This window comes from Bombyx mandarina, chromosome 04, assembly GCF_030267445.1.
Source record: "Bombyx mandarina strain Sakado chromosome 04, ASM3026744v2".
NCBI classification, from domain to species: domain Eukaryota; kingdom Metazoa; phylum Arthropoda; class Insecta; order Lepidoptera; family Bombycidae; genus Bombyx; species Bombyx mandarina.
In genome coordinates this window covers 782,121-802,019 of record NC_143211.1, presented here as the reverse complement: position 1 = coordinate 802,019, position 19,899 = coordinate 782,121, and the positions used below count along the sequence as shown (strand labels likewise).

The 19,899-nt window shown below is 35.4% G+C and overlaps 1 protein-coding gene across 1 annotated transcript; it reads left to right on the top strand.

The window, feature by feature from the left end:
- Window positions 1–4,508: 4,508 nt before the first annotated feature.
- LOC114239284 (lysosome-associated membrane glycoprotein 1) lies at window positions 4,509–18,852 on the top strand. The gene is made up of 6 exons (XM_028169424.2): window positions 4,509–4,690; window positions 5,488–5,910; window positions 11,787–12,005; window positions 12,634–12,819; window positions 16,102–16,253; window positions 16,900–18,852. Exons 1-5 carry the CDS (start codon window positions 4,633–4,635, stop codon window positions 16,242–16,244), a joined length of 1,029 nt encoding a protein of 342 aa, XP_028025225.2. The 5' UTR covers window positions 4,509–4,632; the 3' UTR covers window positions 16,245–16,253; window positions 16,900–18,852.
- Window positions 18,853–19,899: the final 1,047 nt, after the last annotated feature.

Sequence of the window (19,899 nt, the reverse complement as noted above, 5' to 3'; positions counted from 1 at the left end):
CTTTTCTTTTTTAACCATCCTCACAAAAAAAAGAGGTTATCAATTAAATTTTTTTGTGTGCTGTGTCAGAATATTTTTTTTAAAGAACCAACTTAAAGATTATATTTTATTTGAAAGCTTGTTTTTCTCCTGGGGTCTCATTTAAATTTGATCAAGCTTCGACCAGATGGTTTTGAGTTGTCCTTATTAATGCAAATTATTATTTAATTAAGTAAATTTGACAACATTAGTGTTATTGTCATTTTATTCAGTTGAAATCGGTATTCCTTTTTCCTAAAATCTTCTATATTTAGTATAGTATCTTCTATACTTAGTTTAATGCAAGTTTGTTTTGAAAGACAACTAAACTAGCTACCTACTTAACCAATTAAATTCAGTAGGAAACAAAACTTTTATAGTTTCAAGTTCAAGTTTTATTTATTAACTATTCTGGATTGAATAATGATTTTTAAACAGCCACAAGTGCTTCTTTAGATACTGTAGCATACTACTATAGATAGTTATGTTGAAATGGATTGCTGTGTGCAATTGAGTCTGCTTTTCTGTATATGTATTGTGTAATTGTAGCATGTAGTTGAGTGTTAATCAATTAGTACTTTTGATAATTTTAAAGATTGTATTATAGTTATTTTTATATTTTGATTATATTTATTAACATTATGGACAAGGGCACAGTGCCAGATTTAATGGCTGAGGCATTCTTTACTAATCAACTGAGGGTGTTGTAGTCCTGTGGTAGATGCTTTATTTAAAATAAAAAATAACCGTTCTAAAAAATTTGTTGTAACACTGATCAAAATTGTTAGGTCTAAATTAATTATTAATTAAATTAAATTGTTATTTAGGTTTTAAAAATATATATAGTGGGGCATTAACAATCTCTTACGAACTTCGATAATATTTAATCACACCAGTTTTTCGGAATTCTTAATATGTTCTTATTCTAAGAATGAAAGTAATGAAATAAAATTAAATTGTGATTATTCGTACTACCTATTTAAGATTAAAGGTTTGAAGGATAGGATAGCTGTTATTAGCGTTATTGTAATGGTCTTCTGTGAGCCTGAGTAAATAAAAACATCGTATGTGTAGTAAGCTGTGAAGGATCTCGAAATTAGTTGGATAATCTAATGCTTTAAATGTCTGTCTCAAGTCCACTGAAGTGTTGCTAAGTAACCACCGTTTCACTGAGACTTTATTTCATCCCATACCATCTCGTTTCAAATAATTCCAAAACAATTGATTAATAAAGACTCAATTTATCTAATTAACTTTATTTTATTTCGTCGTTACATATCGTTTTTTTAGAAATTGTGTGCGTCAAAAAGTCATATTAATTGTTTTCGTAGAAATTGGCTTATTATGTTTTGTAACCCTTGCCGTAAGTAACCAAATTATTGAAAATAGGAGTCAATTGCCATAATGAAAAAAGAAATATGATAATTCATCATGTAGAATTAAAATACGTATGTTGTTCATGTTCTATTATTGTGTGGTGGTTATGTACCTCCCAGACATTAGTTGTATCGATAAAACACACAGTAATCAGGGTTTAGTAATGCATTTATTTTTTTAAGATTTGATACCAATCGCTATATGGCTTAGGTTCTTTTTTACCAAACTTAAAATTAACTTTTTTTTAATGGTTTTCATGTATTTTTTTATAGTTTTTTGCTGTTGTCTAAATGTGAGCTGAAATTTATGGAATTATAAGTGATACTCTGTTAAACTTGGTTTTTGTACTCATTTTCATAAATTATTTATTGTTAATTAGGCTCTTTCTAATTAGAAATAAGTTTAAATGATAAAAATATAATTACAGTTATGACGTTAAAATAAAAAAAATTAATGATCTTGTTTCATTTATAATTTATATCTTTTTCCATTACGGTCGTAAATGATGGATTAGCAGGGAAGCAATGATTGTAGTAAATACCTACTAAATACAACTAAAAATCACTATCACAGCACTATTAACCGAGACGAACATTTCATTTCCTACGTTTACCAATGTTTTGTCAGTTCTGATAATACATTGTGTAATGTATGGACCAACCAGGAAATGAAACACCAACTGCAATAGTTTACTTAATTCGTACTGTTACTGTAATCTTTGTAATTACACTTTTACAAAGTTGTCGGTCGGTTTAAAGTATCTATACCTACCTATAGACCCGCCATTTTTCGTTTTCTTTTTCCCGCCAGGCAACGACCCCACCATATAACAATGGTGTTGCTACAAGGCGATCCCGAAATAGTTTAAATTTTACATTGTAACTACTTCACAATTGGTAAATATTATCAGCGTTGCTAACGTCTTCATTTGTAAAAACAACACGGTACCAGTCGCGTCATATATAGTGAATACAAAATGTAAGAATCAAGCTATGAGACTGCAATCGGCACTGGAGAAATCCTTGTCACAACGATCTGCTCATTAGCTGACACACAGCTTTAGAGAAATGTGTTGGCCACTTTAGGATCTTCAATGCAATGGATGCTCCTTTGTCAAGAAATAACCAAAGAAATAATAACCAATATTTACTTATTCTACATTATAATTTGTATAAAGAAATCATGTCTAACGACTGAATTTAATTTCGAGATATGATCGACAATTATATTTGCAACAAATAGTAATAAAGCATGCAAGTAGAATGCGATCAATAAAATTTAAGCATTTGGAAAAGTCGAGGCTGAAATTAGGTTATTAGGTATTGAATTAATTATAATACATTAATTCGCAGTCGCAAAACTAATCGAAGTGGTTAACAACTGCGTTCTGCGTCCAAATGAAATGTATAGTTCAATCAGATTCGAAATGTAGGTTTGAGAAACGTTGAAACTCATTTTAGTTTTGGAAAATCCACATAACATAGCTGTAAATAAGCCATCTTAGCAAATTGGTCACAAGAAAAAAAGCAGAATAACCGAAACAAAACTTTATTCAATAGATGAACTTTTCATAAAATATTATACATAGTACGTAAACCATATTGCGAATTCGGAATCGGAGTATAAAGTATGTACATACTTGATAACATATTATCATAAAAATCAGTGTAATTTACTCTAAGCTTCTTACTTTTCACGTCTGGTGTGTTTATGTATTGAATGTATATTAATTTGTATTAAAGTATCCTAATGAAAATCAAAATACACCAAATTATCAACACAATCACTCATGCTGGTATTTTAACTTTTAAATTATTTTTCTTTTCGGTGAAAATCCTTCATTATCGTTTTCTCGATGAGATATTCTGCACATTACGGTAATAATCAGCGCCTTGTAACTGCAAATATATGTTTTTATATAAAAACTAGTGACATCTTGTAGCGGATGCCCCTAAACTTATTAAGGTTAGGTTTGATAAGGCATTAATTATTATATGACTAAACAAAGAAAATAAAAAAATAAAAAATCATGCAAGTATATTTATTTGATGGGGACAAATTTATTAAATTTTATCCAATTGTGATTTCTGAAAATTTACAAAATCCTTCATTAAAGATAAAATAGGAGCAATGAGAAACTAATGGAAGCGAAGCCATCTAGTGACCGACGTCCGTAAGCATTTTTGTTGAGTGCTTGAGTTGCTTATCTCTAATTTATGTGGTAAGTTTATCAATGGTAATAATAATTATGAAGATATATCATAAACATTTAGTAGAAAATTGAATGAGATTATATACCTACCATTGACCGCAATATTACAAAAGTAACTCATAGCCCCCGAAATATATTTCAAATATATTTTCTCGAAACACACATGTATGTTTTGTCGTATATTAATTTTCTTCTATATTTATTATCTACTAAAATCTTGGCAATACTATTTAATGCGTAAAACTGTTTTGTAGTGGACTTCCCCTAAAATTGGTTTCTACTTCATAGATGTAGAGTTACTATCACCAATGATAATAATAATAATATGAACTTGAAATTAGGGATGACGACTCTTCCCAAAAAATGTCTTTCAAGCAAGCTGAAGTGAAGTGAAAAAAAAATTCTCAAATTCGTGAATTGATTTTTTGATTATTGATGTCGAAAAGATCAATGAAGCAAAAATTGATCTTTTAGACGATTTGCTTGAGCCTTTATATATCTGGAAATGAAAAAAACCTCAAGTTATTAAATTTCATCACATTAGAAATAATTAATCACGACCGACGTAAATTCACGTAATGATACAATTACAATTAACTAAATAACTACTAAATTTCGCATAAGTTCACTCTTGGTTGTATTTCAATAAATCCAAATCATTTCCAAATTTATACTTATTGAGCTTTGGTAAGGAGGACTGAATTTAAGCAGCCATCTCAAGCTTATGATTTTATTATTTTTGTTGTGGTGCATTCGATGAATTACAAATAATTGACGCAGACGAAATGATTATGGATATATTCTTTATGGTTATTTATTATCGATTTAAATTTTAAAATCGATTTCTCTTGGACATCCCTATTTGAAATTACTTTTTCCTTAGTGTCAGTTAATCGTCCATGGATATTTCATTTTCATTTCGCATTGCATTGTGATCTGATTATCGTCTGGAGAGTTATTTAAATAATTTAATAGTTCAGTTTTTATTGTTTGTGACGGCACTTGTATTTCCTAAAAAAATCGAAATGCTGCATTTTAGATATTTATACACAATCGTTGTGCTGTTCAGCTGTTGTAGAGCGGGTAAGTCGTATTACAGTTTTTTCGTTTCTTAATGTCCGTCATTGTTAGTTTTTATCGCGTTATGTACATTCGAATGAACTGGGAGTAACCGTTCGTTCGCTTTGTTAACATGATTGAATGCTTTTTGCGCAATAAAAGTATTAAAAGATCACAGAGTTTACATTTGTCGAGGTTTCTAGATTCTTGTCATACCTACATAACAGTAAATGTTAGAAGGCGATGATAAATCATTTATTTGAAGACATAAATAGCACTAAGATAGATGTTTATGAGAGCCCAGGGATGTCCTTGTAGGGGATTTTATTTATTTTTAGAAGTTAAAATTGATGCAGCTTCATAAAGTGTAATTCTTTAGGACAACCAACTACAAAAATGACTACTTGTTTCTATGATCGACTTTTTAATTTGGGGGAAAGATAGGAAATTTATAAACTTGCACAATTACCCTTGTAAGAGGGTATATTTTAACCCTACGCAAGTAGGTTGTACTGTTTGGCTCATTTCTGCATGCAAAGCAGCCATGAGCTCCTGCTTAAAGGGTTCACAACTATTTTCCAATATCCATTGAGTATTCTGCCTTAGGATTTGAGATAGGCGCCCCATTAATGTTGTGATTTTTCTGAATTACTGTGACCCACTCTATTGCTGTGCGACTATTTATTGATATGAACTCACTGGTTAAATTAAGAAATTTTTTTTTGTTATTTACCATAGGTTGATAGTCGAGTTCATAGTAGTAATGATTGTGTGTAACATTATCTTGATAAACAAACATTAAGAAAGTTATTCTCTCACAGGTCATTTATCTGCTGGTGGCCTAGCTACAGAACTCATTGATGTACCTACATCTATGAAACCAACATCATTAGAAGATAAAATGACAACAGAGGCAATCACTACAGAGACAACCCCCAAGCCTGACACAACTACCAGCAGCACCACTACATCCACAACCTCTACTACTACATCTTCCACATCCACAACCTCCACTACCACACCTTCCACAACCACCACTACAGTATCTCCTAATACAACTAGTACAACTAGTACAACCACAACTCCTAAACCATCTCCAACACCAGCACCCACTCCGGCCCCCGGTCCTCTTCCCTCACCAGACCAAGGAAACTGGACATATACAGATTCAGAGACCAACATAACCTGCATTGTTCTTAAGTTTGCAGCTCAATTCAATGTGACATATACCAAAGTTGACAATGGTAAGTGTAATTTTTATATAAATGAGGTAATAGATGGAGTGTGCTCAACTATGGGATGTTATATAAGGCAGTCATTGTATTGTCTGATCTACAGAAGCCATAATGAATAACAGTAAAGCAAGTCTACCAAACACCGTATTAAACCAATAGATAAGAAAATCAACAACAGAGTATCCGTATAAAAACTGATAACTATTAAGTAAAAAAGGTTGACTTTTTAATAATAGTAATGGTTAGTTTTCACAGTGTACAACGTCAAATCTGTATAAAAAGTTGCTAAATTCACTTTAAATCCTAACATAAACCCTAATCTGAAAAGAAATTATCTATTATCTATTATTCATAATAAATAATAAATTAATTAACCATAAATTATAAAGAAATTTAAAAAATAAACTGGTAGATTTTTTCCATACTCCTATTAGATATTATTTAATAGTGACTCAAGAATATGTGAATAATCAATTTATGTCCAGACTCCCCACATTATTTATAGATTATGATAGATATAGATAAAATTGAAGACTACGCCCCCTAACTACCATAATTATTATCTCCCTACCCAGTTTATCATTATTTGTGACCTTAACGTTTGTGTTCAATGACTGTACTTTAATGTGAATAATGCACCTATGTTCTGAATTATTTAATGAACACTTGTGTAAATTTAAAACGACGTCTATTTTTATTATTATTTTTAAAACAAGTTTTGTTTATTATGAAAGTTGTAATAGTAACAAATGTTTTTAATTTAAATAAATGTGTTTAAACATTTGCCTCAAGTCTCCTATTGGGAACTGTTATCGAGAATCGGACAGCCTTTATATTACAGAATAGGCAAGCCGTCACCAGTAAGAAAACATGCCGAGAACTAATAATAAGTGTAAAGGAGCTAACTAAATTGATAAAATTCTTCAATAAATCTTCTTTGGACATTATTTTCTCTAATTAGGAACATAACATAAAATAACTTAATCAAATCTATGCATCTGTAGATAAGTGATTTGTTGCTCTCGTCATGTGTGCCAATTCGCTAAAACAAGCTTGTATTAGCTTGATGGTGAAGACAATCAAGCTAACCTGGCCTAAACAAAAGCATTTAAGGCCAAGATTGGTGTGATGGTCAAGTACTATTGAAGCCCTCTGCCCCGACTTTAGAGCCTTAGCAAATATTCTATTAAGGAACCATGGTGATTATGCTGTTAATTGATTTGAATAATCAAAAGGCTAATCATAGCCTGATGGTATCTACCTATAGAGAGTTGTAATGGAATTTCACGCAATTTTCCTCAGCTCCAAGACGCTTGATTAACATGAAAATTTGCACACATATGAAAAACAGATGACAATAACAATCAGTTTATTATTTTCGACCAATATTGAGATCCCTCCAACATCCAAAAAAGTAACCTTTTAATATGAAAATAACTAAATAGTTAATACGTATCTTACACGTTAAGCGCAACACCAATTGCAGCGCGTGATGTCATTTGTGGCTAATCGTTAGCGATAATACGAGTTCCTAGTACTGAGATCGGCTCGGTAATCCAACACTGCTGATACTTGACAATGAGGCTTTGTTCCGCAAGTCTTGACGACAAAAATTTCAACCGTTTTCATCACTTAGGTATTTACGGTCTGATTTTGCAATTGCGATGAGTTACGCAATAAGTAAGGTTTCCATTCGTCTGATTACCGAGTAAGCGTTTCTTGGATATGTAAGATTCGCAGTAATTAATATTAGTATAATATTAAATTCACTATACAACGTCGAAACAGATTGTGAGAGAATTAAATCAAAGATCTAAAACTGTAATACGAGATAAAATACCAAAATTGTTTAGCTGCAGGTGGTACAGGTTTACTGGTGGTAGGACCTCTTGTGAGTCCGCGCGGGTGGGTACCACCACCCTGCCTATTTCTGCCGTGAAGCAGTAATGCGTTTCGGTTTGAAGGGTGGGGCAGCCGTTGTAACTAAACTTGAGACCTTAGAACTTATATCTCAAGGTGGGTGGCGCGTTTACATTGTGGATGTCTATGGGCTCCAGTAACCACTTAACATCAGGTTGGCTGTGAGCTCGTCCACCCATCTAAGTGGCGCTTAAGACCCATTAGGAGGTAATGTGAACCGGGTAAATAACTCTACTATAGACATACATTTTGAAAACTGCTCCGCACCTTGCGGCATATGATTATAGTCTCAACTGCCTCAATATAAAATATATAAGTTTATGACTTCCACGATGAAGGAATAACATGTGTAATAAAAAACAAAACTGCCCAAAAATTATAAGTGTCGTAGTTACTGACGGTAGGACGTCTAGTGAGCCTGCACGGGTAGGTACCTTTTTTACGTTTGAGAGATTACTGGTGGCCCGAAGGCCTATCCAGTTTTACCAGGGCAGGTGGGCGAGCAAGGGCTCAGCCAGGAGGGGAGGTAACACCATCCTGCTCATTCCTACCGTGAAGCAGTAACAAGTCCCGGTTTGATTGGGTGGGGCAGCCGTTGTACTGTAGAACTGAGACTTAAAACTCAGGTCTCAAGGGGGTAGCGGCATTTAAAGTTCAACAACTTCAATAAGTCTGGGTTGCTCAATGAAAAACCGTAGTATGTCTTGTTCGTGGTAAAAAAAAGCAGGGTCGCTGAATTGACTCGGGTAGACTAACTTTCTGTAGTAAGTCTCATATTGCTACTATGGACAGATGATGTGGAAGTAGGAGTGGTTAGACGAGGCCGGGTAGCATATAACCGCTTTGATTTATATCCGGACGGGTTCATTAATCGGATATAAACTTATCCTAGCTCATTATGTGGTCTTGGTATACATACATAATAATAATATGTTATATTAAATTTTTATTCAGATGAGCTACCAGATATGAATAAGTAACGGGAGCACAATCAGCACAACGTGAATGTAATTTGTATTTAAATCACACAGTCTTTTAGTGGCGTGTTGTCGAAATGAGGGTACTTTGAAAATATGTTTATGATCCTCCAATGTCTAAATCCATTCATCCGCAGGTGCCACTGTTACAATTAGGCACTCGGCTGTGTACTAGTTCCTGGATGCCATACCATACCACTAAGCCTGGTCATTAAAAAAAAAGGTACCGGCTGTATGTCTCTGAGACTCGCAACCAACTCACAGCCGCAAAGCGTGAACTCCTGTGCTAAATCTTACAACAAGTAACGACTTCACACACACGCGCATACTATTGTAGCTCACTTTGCACTTGAAATATCGTCATATTGACAATAAATACGTGAGAAATTCATATTGCAAACTCTTGTATTGTTCGCGAAATACGAGTCAATTTGATGACGTAGAATTATTTGTGTCTCGAGTTAAGATTGCCGTATAAAGAGGTTAGGTGTAAAATTTCATATGGACGCACATTATGATGATCCAAGGGGGCGTATAAGCGGGCTGATAGGTTTTCCCTGTGTTACTTGATGATAATGAGCAGCATGCCTATGTTTTTATTGTTATTCTCGACTCAGCGTTTAGGAAACGATAAACTGATGTCTGAATTAATAATAGTAATAACTAATTTTGGGTAACAAAAATGTGTTTTGTTTTATAATGACTCATTCAGTAAGTAAGTGTATGTATTATATTCGCTATACGAGTCACAGTGAGCCTTTGTTTTTATAATGTCGATAAACTTTACAATCGCTTCGTGTTTTAAACCCGAAATGTTAATAAGTTTTGTTTGAGGAAAATCAGTTTGGAGCTTTGTAAGCAGCGTTTTGATTGAAACCAATTGAATGATTAAGGTAGCCACGTTTTCATCGTGCATGATTATCATTAAGAAATTCAATATGTTATTCATTTAATTAATTTAGTTTCACGTTACAAGTGAATAAACCGATATGTTAAATGAAGATAAACATTAATTATTTTTAATAGAGTAAATTTAAGAACTGGAAGTGGAGGAGTTTAATTAGGAAAGCAGATCCTGGCACTAGATCGGGAAAAAGCTTGTTAATTATTGCCCTTGTAGGCAGACGAGCATACGGCCGACCTGAGGGTGGGTGGTTACCGTCGCCCATGGACTTCGGCAATGCCAGGGACAGAGCCAAGCCGCTGCCTACCGCTTAATACTCACCACAAGCCTCTTTTGAAGAAGGACATGTCATAGCGCTCGGGAAACACCGTGGAGGGGAGCTCATTCCATAGATAGAAGAATAAATGCGCGATGATGGTACGGAAACCATTGCTAAAGTGCGAACATCAATTTTAGCAAGCTATTAACCTAATTAAATAAACGTTGTGATTGCACGTAGAACACGAACGAACAATAATTGTAAATAGACATGCTTTAACAAAAACCGACTTCAAATAGAAACAAAAAAGATATTCCAAAACAAATTAATATACACTAAAAACAATAATCATCGAAACCGCTTGGCGTGATATTGAGTTTTTCATCTATTTGTCGCGCACGTACTTAATGCAAATTTAAGACTTATATGGTTTTCTCATGGATAGGTACCATTATCAGAACTGGACTAAATTGGGACCAAACGGGAAGCGTCAGCTTTCTAATTTAAAAAAAATCATTTAAATCGATTCACCTAGTCAAAAGTCATGAGGGGGAATACAAAAAACAAAACATACTGTCGAATTGAGAACCTCCTCCCTTTTTGAAGTCGGTTAAAAAGAAACGCGACCACTCACTTTGACAAATGACAAGAATCCAATGAAACTTGTTTACAAACAACTAAATACGTAAAAAAAGAAATGTTTGGATTTAACCACAAACATACGTAGCAGCATATTCAAATTGTAATAAAAGTACATTATCGCATTGTCAACCAAGTTTATTATACATTTCGTTATAATGAATCTACAATAGAATTGTTAATTATGTAAAGTCCTCAACTGTTCGACAAAGGACAGGCCGATAAAAAATAAAATTTCCGTTGTCAATTTAATTTGTATTATCAAATTGTAATAATTTATCAAGATGTATTCTTTTTCAAAGTGATAGGAATGTAGGTATGTCTCTGACCGGTGTTTAGTCGCTCCTTCGTGTTCTCCGAATCAAATGCTAGTCAGTAAGTAGTTAGTTAAAAAAACGTGGCGAAGGACAGCTTGATGATTGAATTAGCACGTTTTTGTAATAGGAGTCAACTTTAAAATATGGGATCCCTTGTCATAACCGTGCTGCTTAACACCAGGTGGATTGTGAAATCAGCCCCGGTCACCGTCCCCGTCGAACCCATCGCTTGCGACGAATTAACCTACAGACACAGCCTACTGAGTTTCTCGACTGATCTTCTCAGTGGGTCGCGTTTCCGATCCGGTGGTAGATTCTGCGAAGCACTGCTCTTGCCAGTGTTAGCATCACTCCGGTTTGAGCCCCGTGAGCTCACCTACATGTTAGGGCGAAGCTGAAATAGCCTTTCAAGGCTATCAGCATAGGAAGAAAAGTCGGAGATAGAAGAGAAAGTCGTCAAAATCGGTCCGGCCGGCCAGATAGACAAAAATTGTAAAAAATGTTATTTTGGTGTATGTACTGTATGTATTCATATGCATGTAAGTGAATAGTGGTTATTTCAATATTACAAAAAGACACTCCAATTTTATTTATATGTATAGATATGGATGGCCGAGCTCACAGCTCACCTGGTGTTAAGTGCAACGCACGCAAATTATAATTTTGCGGGTTTGATTTTTATTACACGATGTTATTCCTTCGCCGCGGATGTCAATCGAGACCATTTGTTAAGTACGTGTTTCTATAGAATAATTGGTACCCGCCTGCGGGATTCGAACACCGTTGCATCACTCGACACGAATACACCGGACGTCTTATCCCTTAGGCCACGACAACGACGACTTCTAAAATTTAACCGCTGTTTCCAGTGTCATCCTTCGCTCACGTCGTCTTCAACGTACCGAGTAACGCTTCTGTGGTGAATGGCTCCTGTGCAGGCGACCAATGGCTCGAGATCAGCTGGTTGGCGCCCAACACCACCATTGCCAATAACATGACAATTTATTACCACAAGAACAAAACGACGAACAATTACTACCTCAAGAGTCTCAATGTGTCCTTCAGCCCAGAGCTGTTTGTAAATGCTTGTGAGTATGAAACGAAAAATATTTAGTCTCCGCTGCATATAATTTTTTTTCCGTCGCCCATGGACTTCAGCAATGCCAGGGGCAGAGCCAAGCCGCTGCCTACCGTTGAGTACTCTCCAAAAGGCTCGTTTCAAGAAGGACATGTGTTATATATACCCCCTCCTGGCTGAGTCTTTGCTTGCCCACCGGTCCTGGTGAAAATGGAAAGGCCTTCGGGCCACCAGTGATCCTTCAATGATAAAAAAGTTATATATTTCCCCTAATGATATTATGCTATCTATACATAAATATATGAAGAAGTTTAAGCGACATTTATCTTTGTAATTAAAGGTCAGTTTTATTTGGCATTAGCATAAACATTCAATATTTTTAATTGAACTTCAATTATGTTTACCCCATCAAATAGCTGAAGAAGTTTTTTTTGTTATTTGTTGTGGTTTTTTCTTTTTTACTTTTAATTCCTCTCTTGTAAAGTTAACATAATGGAATAACTTTTTTGGAGGCTGATAATTTTAATGAATTTATTATAAACGACTTCAACTGATATCTTCATCGGATGATGTTTTTGTTTGGTGACTTTTATTTAAATATAGAGCTGTCTAGTCAATCTAGATCTCTACATTCACAGCTAAAGCAAATTCCCTTGAGCTTTACCACGGCAACGAATGGATGACCCCGGTGGCGACCTCATACCGGTGTGAGGTCGCGACCCGCTTCAACATGAGCTCCGACAGCCTGACTGCCGCCTCCATGACCCTCACCCGGCTGCAGGAAGAGGCCTACAGGACTGCGCCCGGAACAGGATTCAGTGCCGGTGAGTAACTCGGAGTATACGGTGTTGGAGTCTGTGTCAATTGTGTCTGTGTGTTAATGTTTTTATCGTAAACTAGCTGAGTCCCGCGATGCTACCCGCGGCTATTGTCGTACCGCAGGTGACGCCGCGGGGCGAAGCTAGTCTTAAAAAAGTAGCCTAAGTTACTCCGTATATCATCAGCCACCTATCAGTGAAAGTCCCGTCAAAATCGGTCCAACCGTTCCAGAGATTAGCCGGAACAAACAGACAGACAGACAGACAAAAATTGAAAAAAATGTTATTTTGGTGTATGTACCGTATGTATATATATTCACATGCATGTAGTAAAAAGCGGCTATTTCAATATTACAAACAGACACCAATTTTTTTATTTTTTTTTTATTGCTTAGATGGGTGGATGAGCTCACAGCCCACCAGGTGTTAAGTGGTTACTGGAGCCCATAGACATCCACAACGTAAATGCGCCACCCACCTTGAGATACAAGTTCTAAGGTCTCAAGTATAGTTACAACGGCTGCCCCACCCTTCAAACCGAAACGCATTACTGCTTTACGGCAGAAATAGGCAGGGCGGTGGTACCCACCCGCGCGGACTCACAAGAGGTCCTACCACCAGGTAAAAATGTATAGATTAGAGGCAAAGGAGTCCCAAGAGCCACTGCTGAGACTGACGTCTGCGCGGGCTGTCAGTTCGTCCTGACATCAGGATATTTTCTTGAAATTGAAATTCGATGAAACGAAACCCACCCGTGTGACCTCGATTTGTGTACGCACAGGGCCGCTAGCTCGTCCATTAAAATATCAAATGTAGAATATATATATATATATATGTTTCAATGTTTATCAAACTATTAAATGAAATATGTTTAATGTGTGCCAGTAATGAATAATATCGCGTTAATGACAATGTTATCGCTCTGCGCGTGCGCCGAATGTTGCAGATTAAATATTCTTCTTAATATTGTAATAATATATTATTTCATAAGGATTAAAAACAAAAAAACACATCAAAATATTTTTGTTGAACGTCGCTGTTTATATTTATTTAGTTCAGCTTTGTATTTTTAATTTATTTTTAAAAGTAAGGTTTTTATTTCATTTATTTTGTTATTTGTTTTTTATATTAGTACATTAGCAGCTTTTATCAAAACGTTTTTGTTAAAAATACATACAAATAAGATGACAAAATGAAAACAGTCTGGAACTTACAAATTCCTACAAATATTTTCAATTACGAAATGTCCTAAAAATAACTTTTAAATTTGATAACGTATGAAATGTTTTAATTAACATGATGCATTATAAACAACGAACTTTTACATCGCCAGCTATTTTTTATTGCTTAGATGGGTGGACGAGCTCACAGTCCACCTGATGTTAAGTGGTTACTGAAGCCCATAGACATCTATGACGTGAATGCCGCTACCCACCTTGCCATATAAGTTTTAAAGTCTCACACCCGTATCTTTAGTCGTTCACACGAGCATAACTCGACTCGACTCAACCTCCAACGCGCGTTTTGGTATGCTTAGTCGTAAAAATAAACTCCACTCAAACGTCCTTGGAAAATTTTCCTAACCGGAGTGAAGTAAGCGAACTGTCAAGTCAAGGTACGTCGCGACGTACCTTGAACGTTCCTCAAGGCTGGTTTTCTATCAAAGTCCAAATAGTATGTGGACCGCAAATGGAAATATATGATATTGTTGTGCAATGACCTGGATCTGTGCATGATTCGCGCATATTTTGATAATTTAATTTTGATAATTTTTATTAATAAAGTAAATAGTTCGAGGTTAGACTCTTGTTTAGACTCGTGGTTAGACATTTGAAACTCTTTATTTTATTTACCTACATAAGAGTCATATTTTGCTTACTACCTGATAAATAAAGTCAATGCGATTATAAGTTTTATTTATATAATAATAAACTGGTGGTTGTGGAAAAGCACTTCAACAAGACGATGTAATCAAAATCACACAAAAGTGGCGAATAAAAATACAAAGCCGGATCCGAAATCTAAAATAATAATAGGTTAGAAAATAAATAATACACTTTCAGATTTACCGCACGTACACATATTTACGAATAACTCAGCAACCAAAACATCAAACAAGTTCATCTAGTGTCAAACAGACAACGGCAGCTTGACTTTGACATTAAACTATGACCATAGACTACAGAACTCTATGGGTTTGATGCTAGCTTGATCAAATTTTCCTCAAACTGATGTTGTTGTGGTGACGCAATAACACCTCTCTACCTCACTCGAGGACAGTTGAGGAATATTGTAATGGTCGACTAAAAATACCAAAATCGAGTAAGTTTGGGAGGAATGCTCGAGCACCATCGGATGAGTTAAGAGTGGAGGACTATTTTACAAAACGTCTAAAGATACGGGCATTAGTTTTAACAGTACAACTACTGCCCTGCCCTTCAAACCGAAACGCATTACTGCTTCACGGCAAACAACCAGGGCGGTGGTACCTACATGTGCGGACGTCCTACCACCAGATAAATTCCTTCAATAAGGGTTTTTAAGTTGCCTTACTTAGCAGCAGGCTGCGATTTAAATCTCGTCCACCGATTTCGTTGAACTTCAGCAATCTCGAGAGATATATAGAATAGATTTAATAGTAAGGAAGGAAAACCGTTATACAGAAGCTCGGTACTTATTTCGTACTAGCTGACCCGGCAGACTTCGTAGTGCATCAATCGATAAATAAAAGACCTAAACATTTGTGTAAAATAAACTTAAAACAAACAAAAGGAATCCGTCCGACGGGGGACACATCAAAGGAAATTGTTATTTTTATTTAATTCCGAGCATTTTCATATTTATCTACTTTTTAAACCTTCTCTGGACTTCCACGAATAATTCAAGACCAAAATTAGCCAAATCGGTCCAGCCGTTCTCGAGTTTTAGCGAGACTAACGAACAGCAATTCATTTATATATATTGTATAACCGTCTGACGTGTGGCAATTGGCAAAAGAAGGTTAGGAGACCGAAAAGACAATGTGCTGACGACATAACCGAAATAATAGGAAAGGAATGGCAAACTATCGGCAAGGACAGAGACCAGTGGAAAGGACTGGAGGAGGCCTTCACCCGAGGAGGGGTCCATATCCAATAACAAAAACTAACTCTTACTAACATTTAGACAATAAGCATTAATAACTAACTAAACATTAACAAATAAATATCACATTTGAAATGAAAGTTAAGGATAAGGAAATACAGCCATTTTATTTTATTATTTATTTATAATTGTGTGACGTGTCAGCTCGCCAGTGCGGCGGCGCCGACGTGCCGGACGCCGTGCCCATAGCCGTGGGCTGCGCGCTGGGCGGGCTCGTGCTGGTCGTGCTGGTCGCCTACCTGGTCGCCCGCCGCCGCTCCGCCGCCAGCGGGTACCTCTCCATGTAGGCGCCGCCCGTGAGTACCTTGTAACTATTACAATATATGCTATTATATTACTCATATACTCAATGCTCTTCGTATTTTATGATGATGAATCAACAGCCTCTAGTCCTTATTTATTTATTTTTATTTATTTAAAAAAGTACTGCCACATCACAAACATTTAACTTTGAAAATAACTAAAACTATTTAATTTATGGCCTGATGTATGTGACAATAATGGTGTACAAAACATTGGCAATTCATCGGCTCGAAGATGGAATACAATAATAATAAATAAAAAGACAATACCTAATGAAAACATATTTTGAGATTCAAATTTAACAAGTAAAACAGTAATAATTCTTTAATCCTTACGGATCAATCAGATCCAATAACCTTTGCATTAGACGCCTTCAGCATTAACATTAACGTTTAGGGACCCCAGTAACCATGCAACCTAACCCATGCATCAGTCCGCTGCTCTTGAGTTGTTAGGTCTCCTTCAAAGGCGCTCGGGCAGCTGTTAGCTAATCTCTCCCCCCTCCTGGCTGAGCCTTTGCTCGCCCACCTGTCCTGGTGAAACTGGAAAGGCCTCTGGGCCACCACTAATCTTTCAATCTTATAAAAAAAACAACAGCCTACTGAATTCAACGGAGTTCTCATTGTGATTCTGTTTCAGGTAAACACCAGTCTACACGAGGCAGGAGGTGAAAGTCAATAAATATATAAAGTTATATTAGCAGACATACACAAACTCGGAACCGACAACTTCATCGCATTTACTTCAGCAAACTTTGTATATATTTATAATTTCTTTTTCTACTTAAAAACGAATGTAGTTTTAGAGATATTGAAATGCAATTTAGTTAAAATTATGGTACAAGTTAGTTGTACGTCTCAAAACCCTTATACCTTTAGGTTCGAATGAAAGAGTTGCTCAACACGTCGCACGCTGGTAACACCACGACGTACCGAATCTGTAATTAAAAAAAAAAAAAACATTTTTATTCTTTTTTCTTTAATGCCGTTGTATCTCGTACTATACAACTAAGCTTTGAAAAAAGATTTTTATTTGAATTTTATGTAACTATGGCCGAAGGTCGTTTTTTTTTGTTTGGCACTGACCACGATGCCTTTAGAAGATGTCAAATTAGAACGTGGTTTGGAGAAGTCGGCTGCGGAGGCTGCCGTGCCTTGCTTTGGGACTGCCTTCGCTACCAAACGTCATATGTGCTTTATGTACTTGAACATATAACTATACATTTCTAACGTCACAGTCATGATCGGTGTCAAACTTAGAAATACGGCATCAGAACAGCTTGAAAAAAAAAGGGCCATTCGTAGATTGATAAGTATAAAACAGTTATTTTGTGAGGATAGATACAGGTGCATTGATGTGGATAATGTGATTATTAATTATTAAAAAAAAAAAAAAACTATATCGGTGATTTAATTCAATATTTTTAAAAGTCAATTTTATCTTCAGGTTCACTGATATAATACATACAGATTGTGACATATTTAGAAAGTAAAAAAAATATCTTCTCAGTATAATTTTTACATTGTAAATTTGTCCACAGCTCTGGAAACTATCAGGAAATTTAATTCTTCTTCAATCTTGTGCATATTGAGTTAAACCAACGATATATTTGTCTACGAAATTCCATTTTATATTTTATTATTGTTTCATTGTGATTTCTCGTCGTCCAAAGAGCAGTGACATTATACATCGTATAATATTTCATTTCATATATTTTTAGTATTAATAATAATTCATATGTATTTTTAATTAGTAGAATAGTAAATAAATTTTGTGAATGTTCATTAAAAATGGTGTTAACCTCTTTTTATTTTTATTTTAGATGAACCTTTTGTGTTAAATCGATAATATAATAATTGTAGATTTGGCTCGGTAAATAAGAACCCAAGCTATTAAATAATTATACTGTTTTTATTAACCATTTAACCACCAAATTATACCACCAAATATTTGCAATTATAGTGTACTGAAGTTGCAATTAACATGTTGATATTTTCCCATTTAAGCTGCATGCTAATCTTATACAGTATAAACCTATAAAAACAATCTGTGATTGAAGATAAAGGCGAAGCTAGAACATCAGATGAAATAAATAAAAATTTGGTAGATTTAATTTTAGTTTCTCAGTAGGCGTGTCGGTTTCTTCCTACTTTTTGCCATTTCGCGTTCATCTTTATATTTTTTAAGGTTATTAGGACTAGCTCATGTATTATTGAACATTTGCAAATTTTATTTTATGTCCAACAAATTATTGGGCTTCATTGCTCCTATCATATACATACATATTGTAATAACAGTATATTATATGTAGAGTAATGTTGCTAGAAAAAAAAACAAAGTTAACGGCCACATTGCAGTTTCAGTGAATTTAAGTTTTATTGTTAAAATTGGCAATTAACCTTTATATGATAATGTTTTGCAGCGAATTTAAGTTTAAAACTCTAAACAATTAATCTCTGGTACTACACCTGGGAGCTGGAACGATTGTGATGATTTGGTTTACTGCAGAACATTACAGTCGGAGATACGAGCCGGTGCCCATCTTCGGAGTTATGTTTTAAGAGATGTGAAATAAATGTTTTTATTGCCAAATGTTTTTATTTTATTAATATAAATCAAGTGATTTTACGAAATTTGAACGGACCTATTTTTGTCTACAGGACATACCACCTGGGATCACCAGTCGCTCACTTGCCAACTTTATTTCGAAGTTTTAGTTGCATTTGAATAACGAATATTCTTTTACTGGAGAAAATAAATGTTGACACTGAAGAGTCTAGATGCTTTTGATCAAACTCTGAATCGGTAAACTTAGGTATAGGTGGTACAGTACCCGGCGATAAATATTGCACATTGACCGTGAGAAAGAGACTGTTAGTTTTTAGGTCGTAGAGCGATATCTGTCGCACATTACCTATTTTTTTTATTTTTTTTTATTGCTTAGATCGGTGGACGAGCTCACAGCTCACCTGGTGTTAAGTGGTTACTGGAGCCCATAGACATCCACAACGTAAATGCGCCACCCACCTTTAGATATAAGTTCTAAGGTCTCAAGTATAGTTACAACGGCTGCCCCACCCTTCAAACCGAAACGCATTACTGTTTCACGGCAGAAATAGGCGGGGTGGTGGTACCCACCCGCGCGGACTCACAGGTCCTACCACCAGTAATTACGCAAATTATAATTTTGCGGGTTTCATCTTTATTACACGATGTTATTCCTTCACCGTGGAAGTCAATCGTGAACATTTGTTGAGTACGTATTTCATTAGAAAAATTGGTACCCGTCTGAGATTCGAACACCGGTGCATCACTCAACACGAATGCACCGGACGTCTTATCTTTTAGGCCATGACGACCTAATTCCATAGATACACGATCGTTGGTGTTTCGTCGCATACAGGTAACGCTCTACAACAAAAAAAATAATTAAGCGACTGTCTCTTTCTAAATGTCGATGTGCAATATTTATTGCCTGGCACTGTACCTACTTAGTATGCATAGAATATGGCCAATGGACATTTTGGGGAGACCAATGCTTAGCAATGGATGTGTTGCAGACGAAATACGATATTGAATGCAATTCTAATTCATAGAGTTTGGTGTTTTTCTCATGGTGGATGGTTGAAAGAAAACTTA

Coding starts and splice junctions, on each gene's coding strand:
- LOC114239284 (XM_028169424.2), top strand. CDS start 4,633: ATGCTGCATTTTAGATATTTATACACAATCGTTGTGCTGTTCAGCTGT. Junction 12,006..12,633: donor AGAGCTGTTTGTAAATGCTT/GTGAGTATGAAA, acceptor CTACATTCACAG/CTAAAGCAAATTCCCTTGAG. Junction 12,820..16,101: donor CGGAACAGGATTCAGTGCCG/GTGAGTAACTCG, acceptor GTGACGTGTCAG/CTCGCCAGTGCGGCGGCGCC.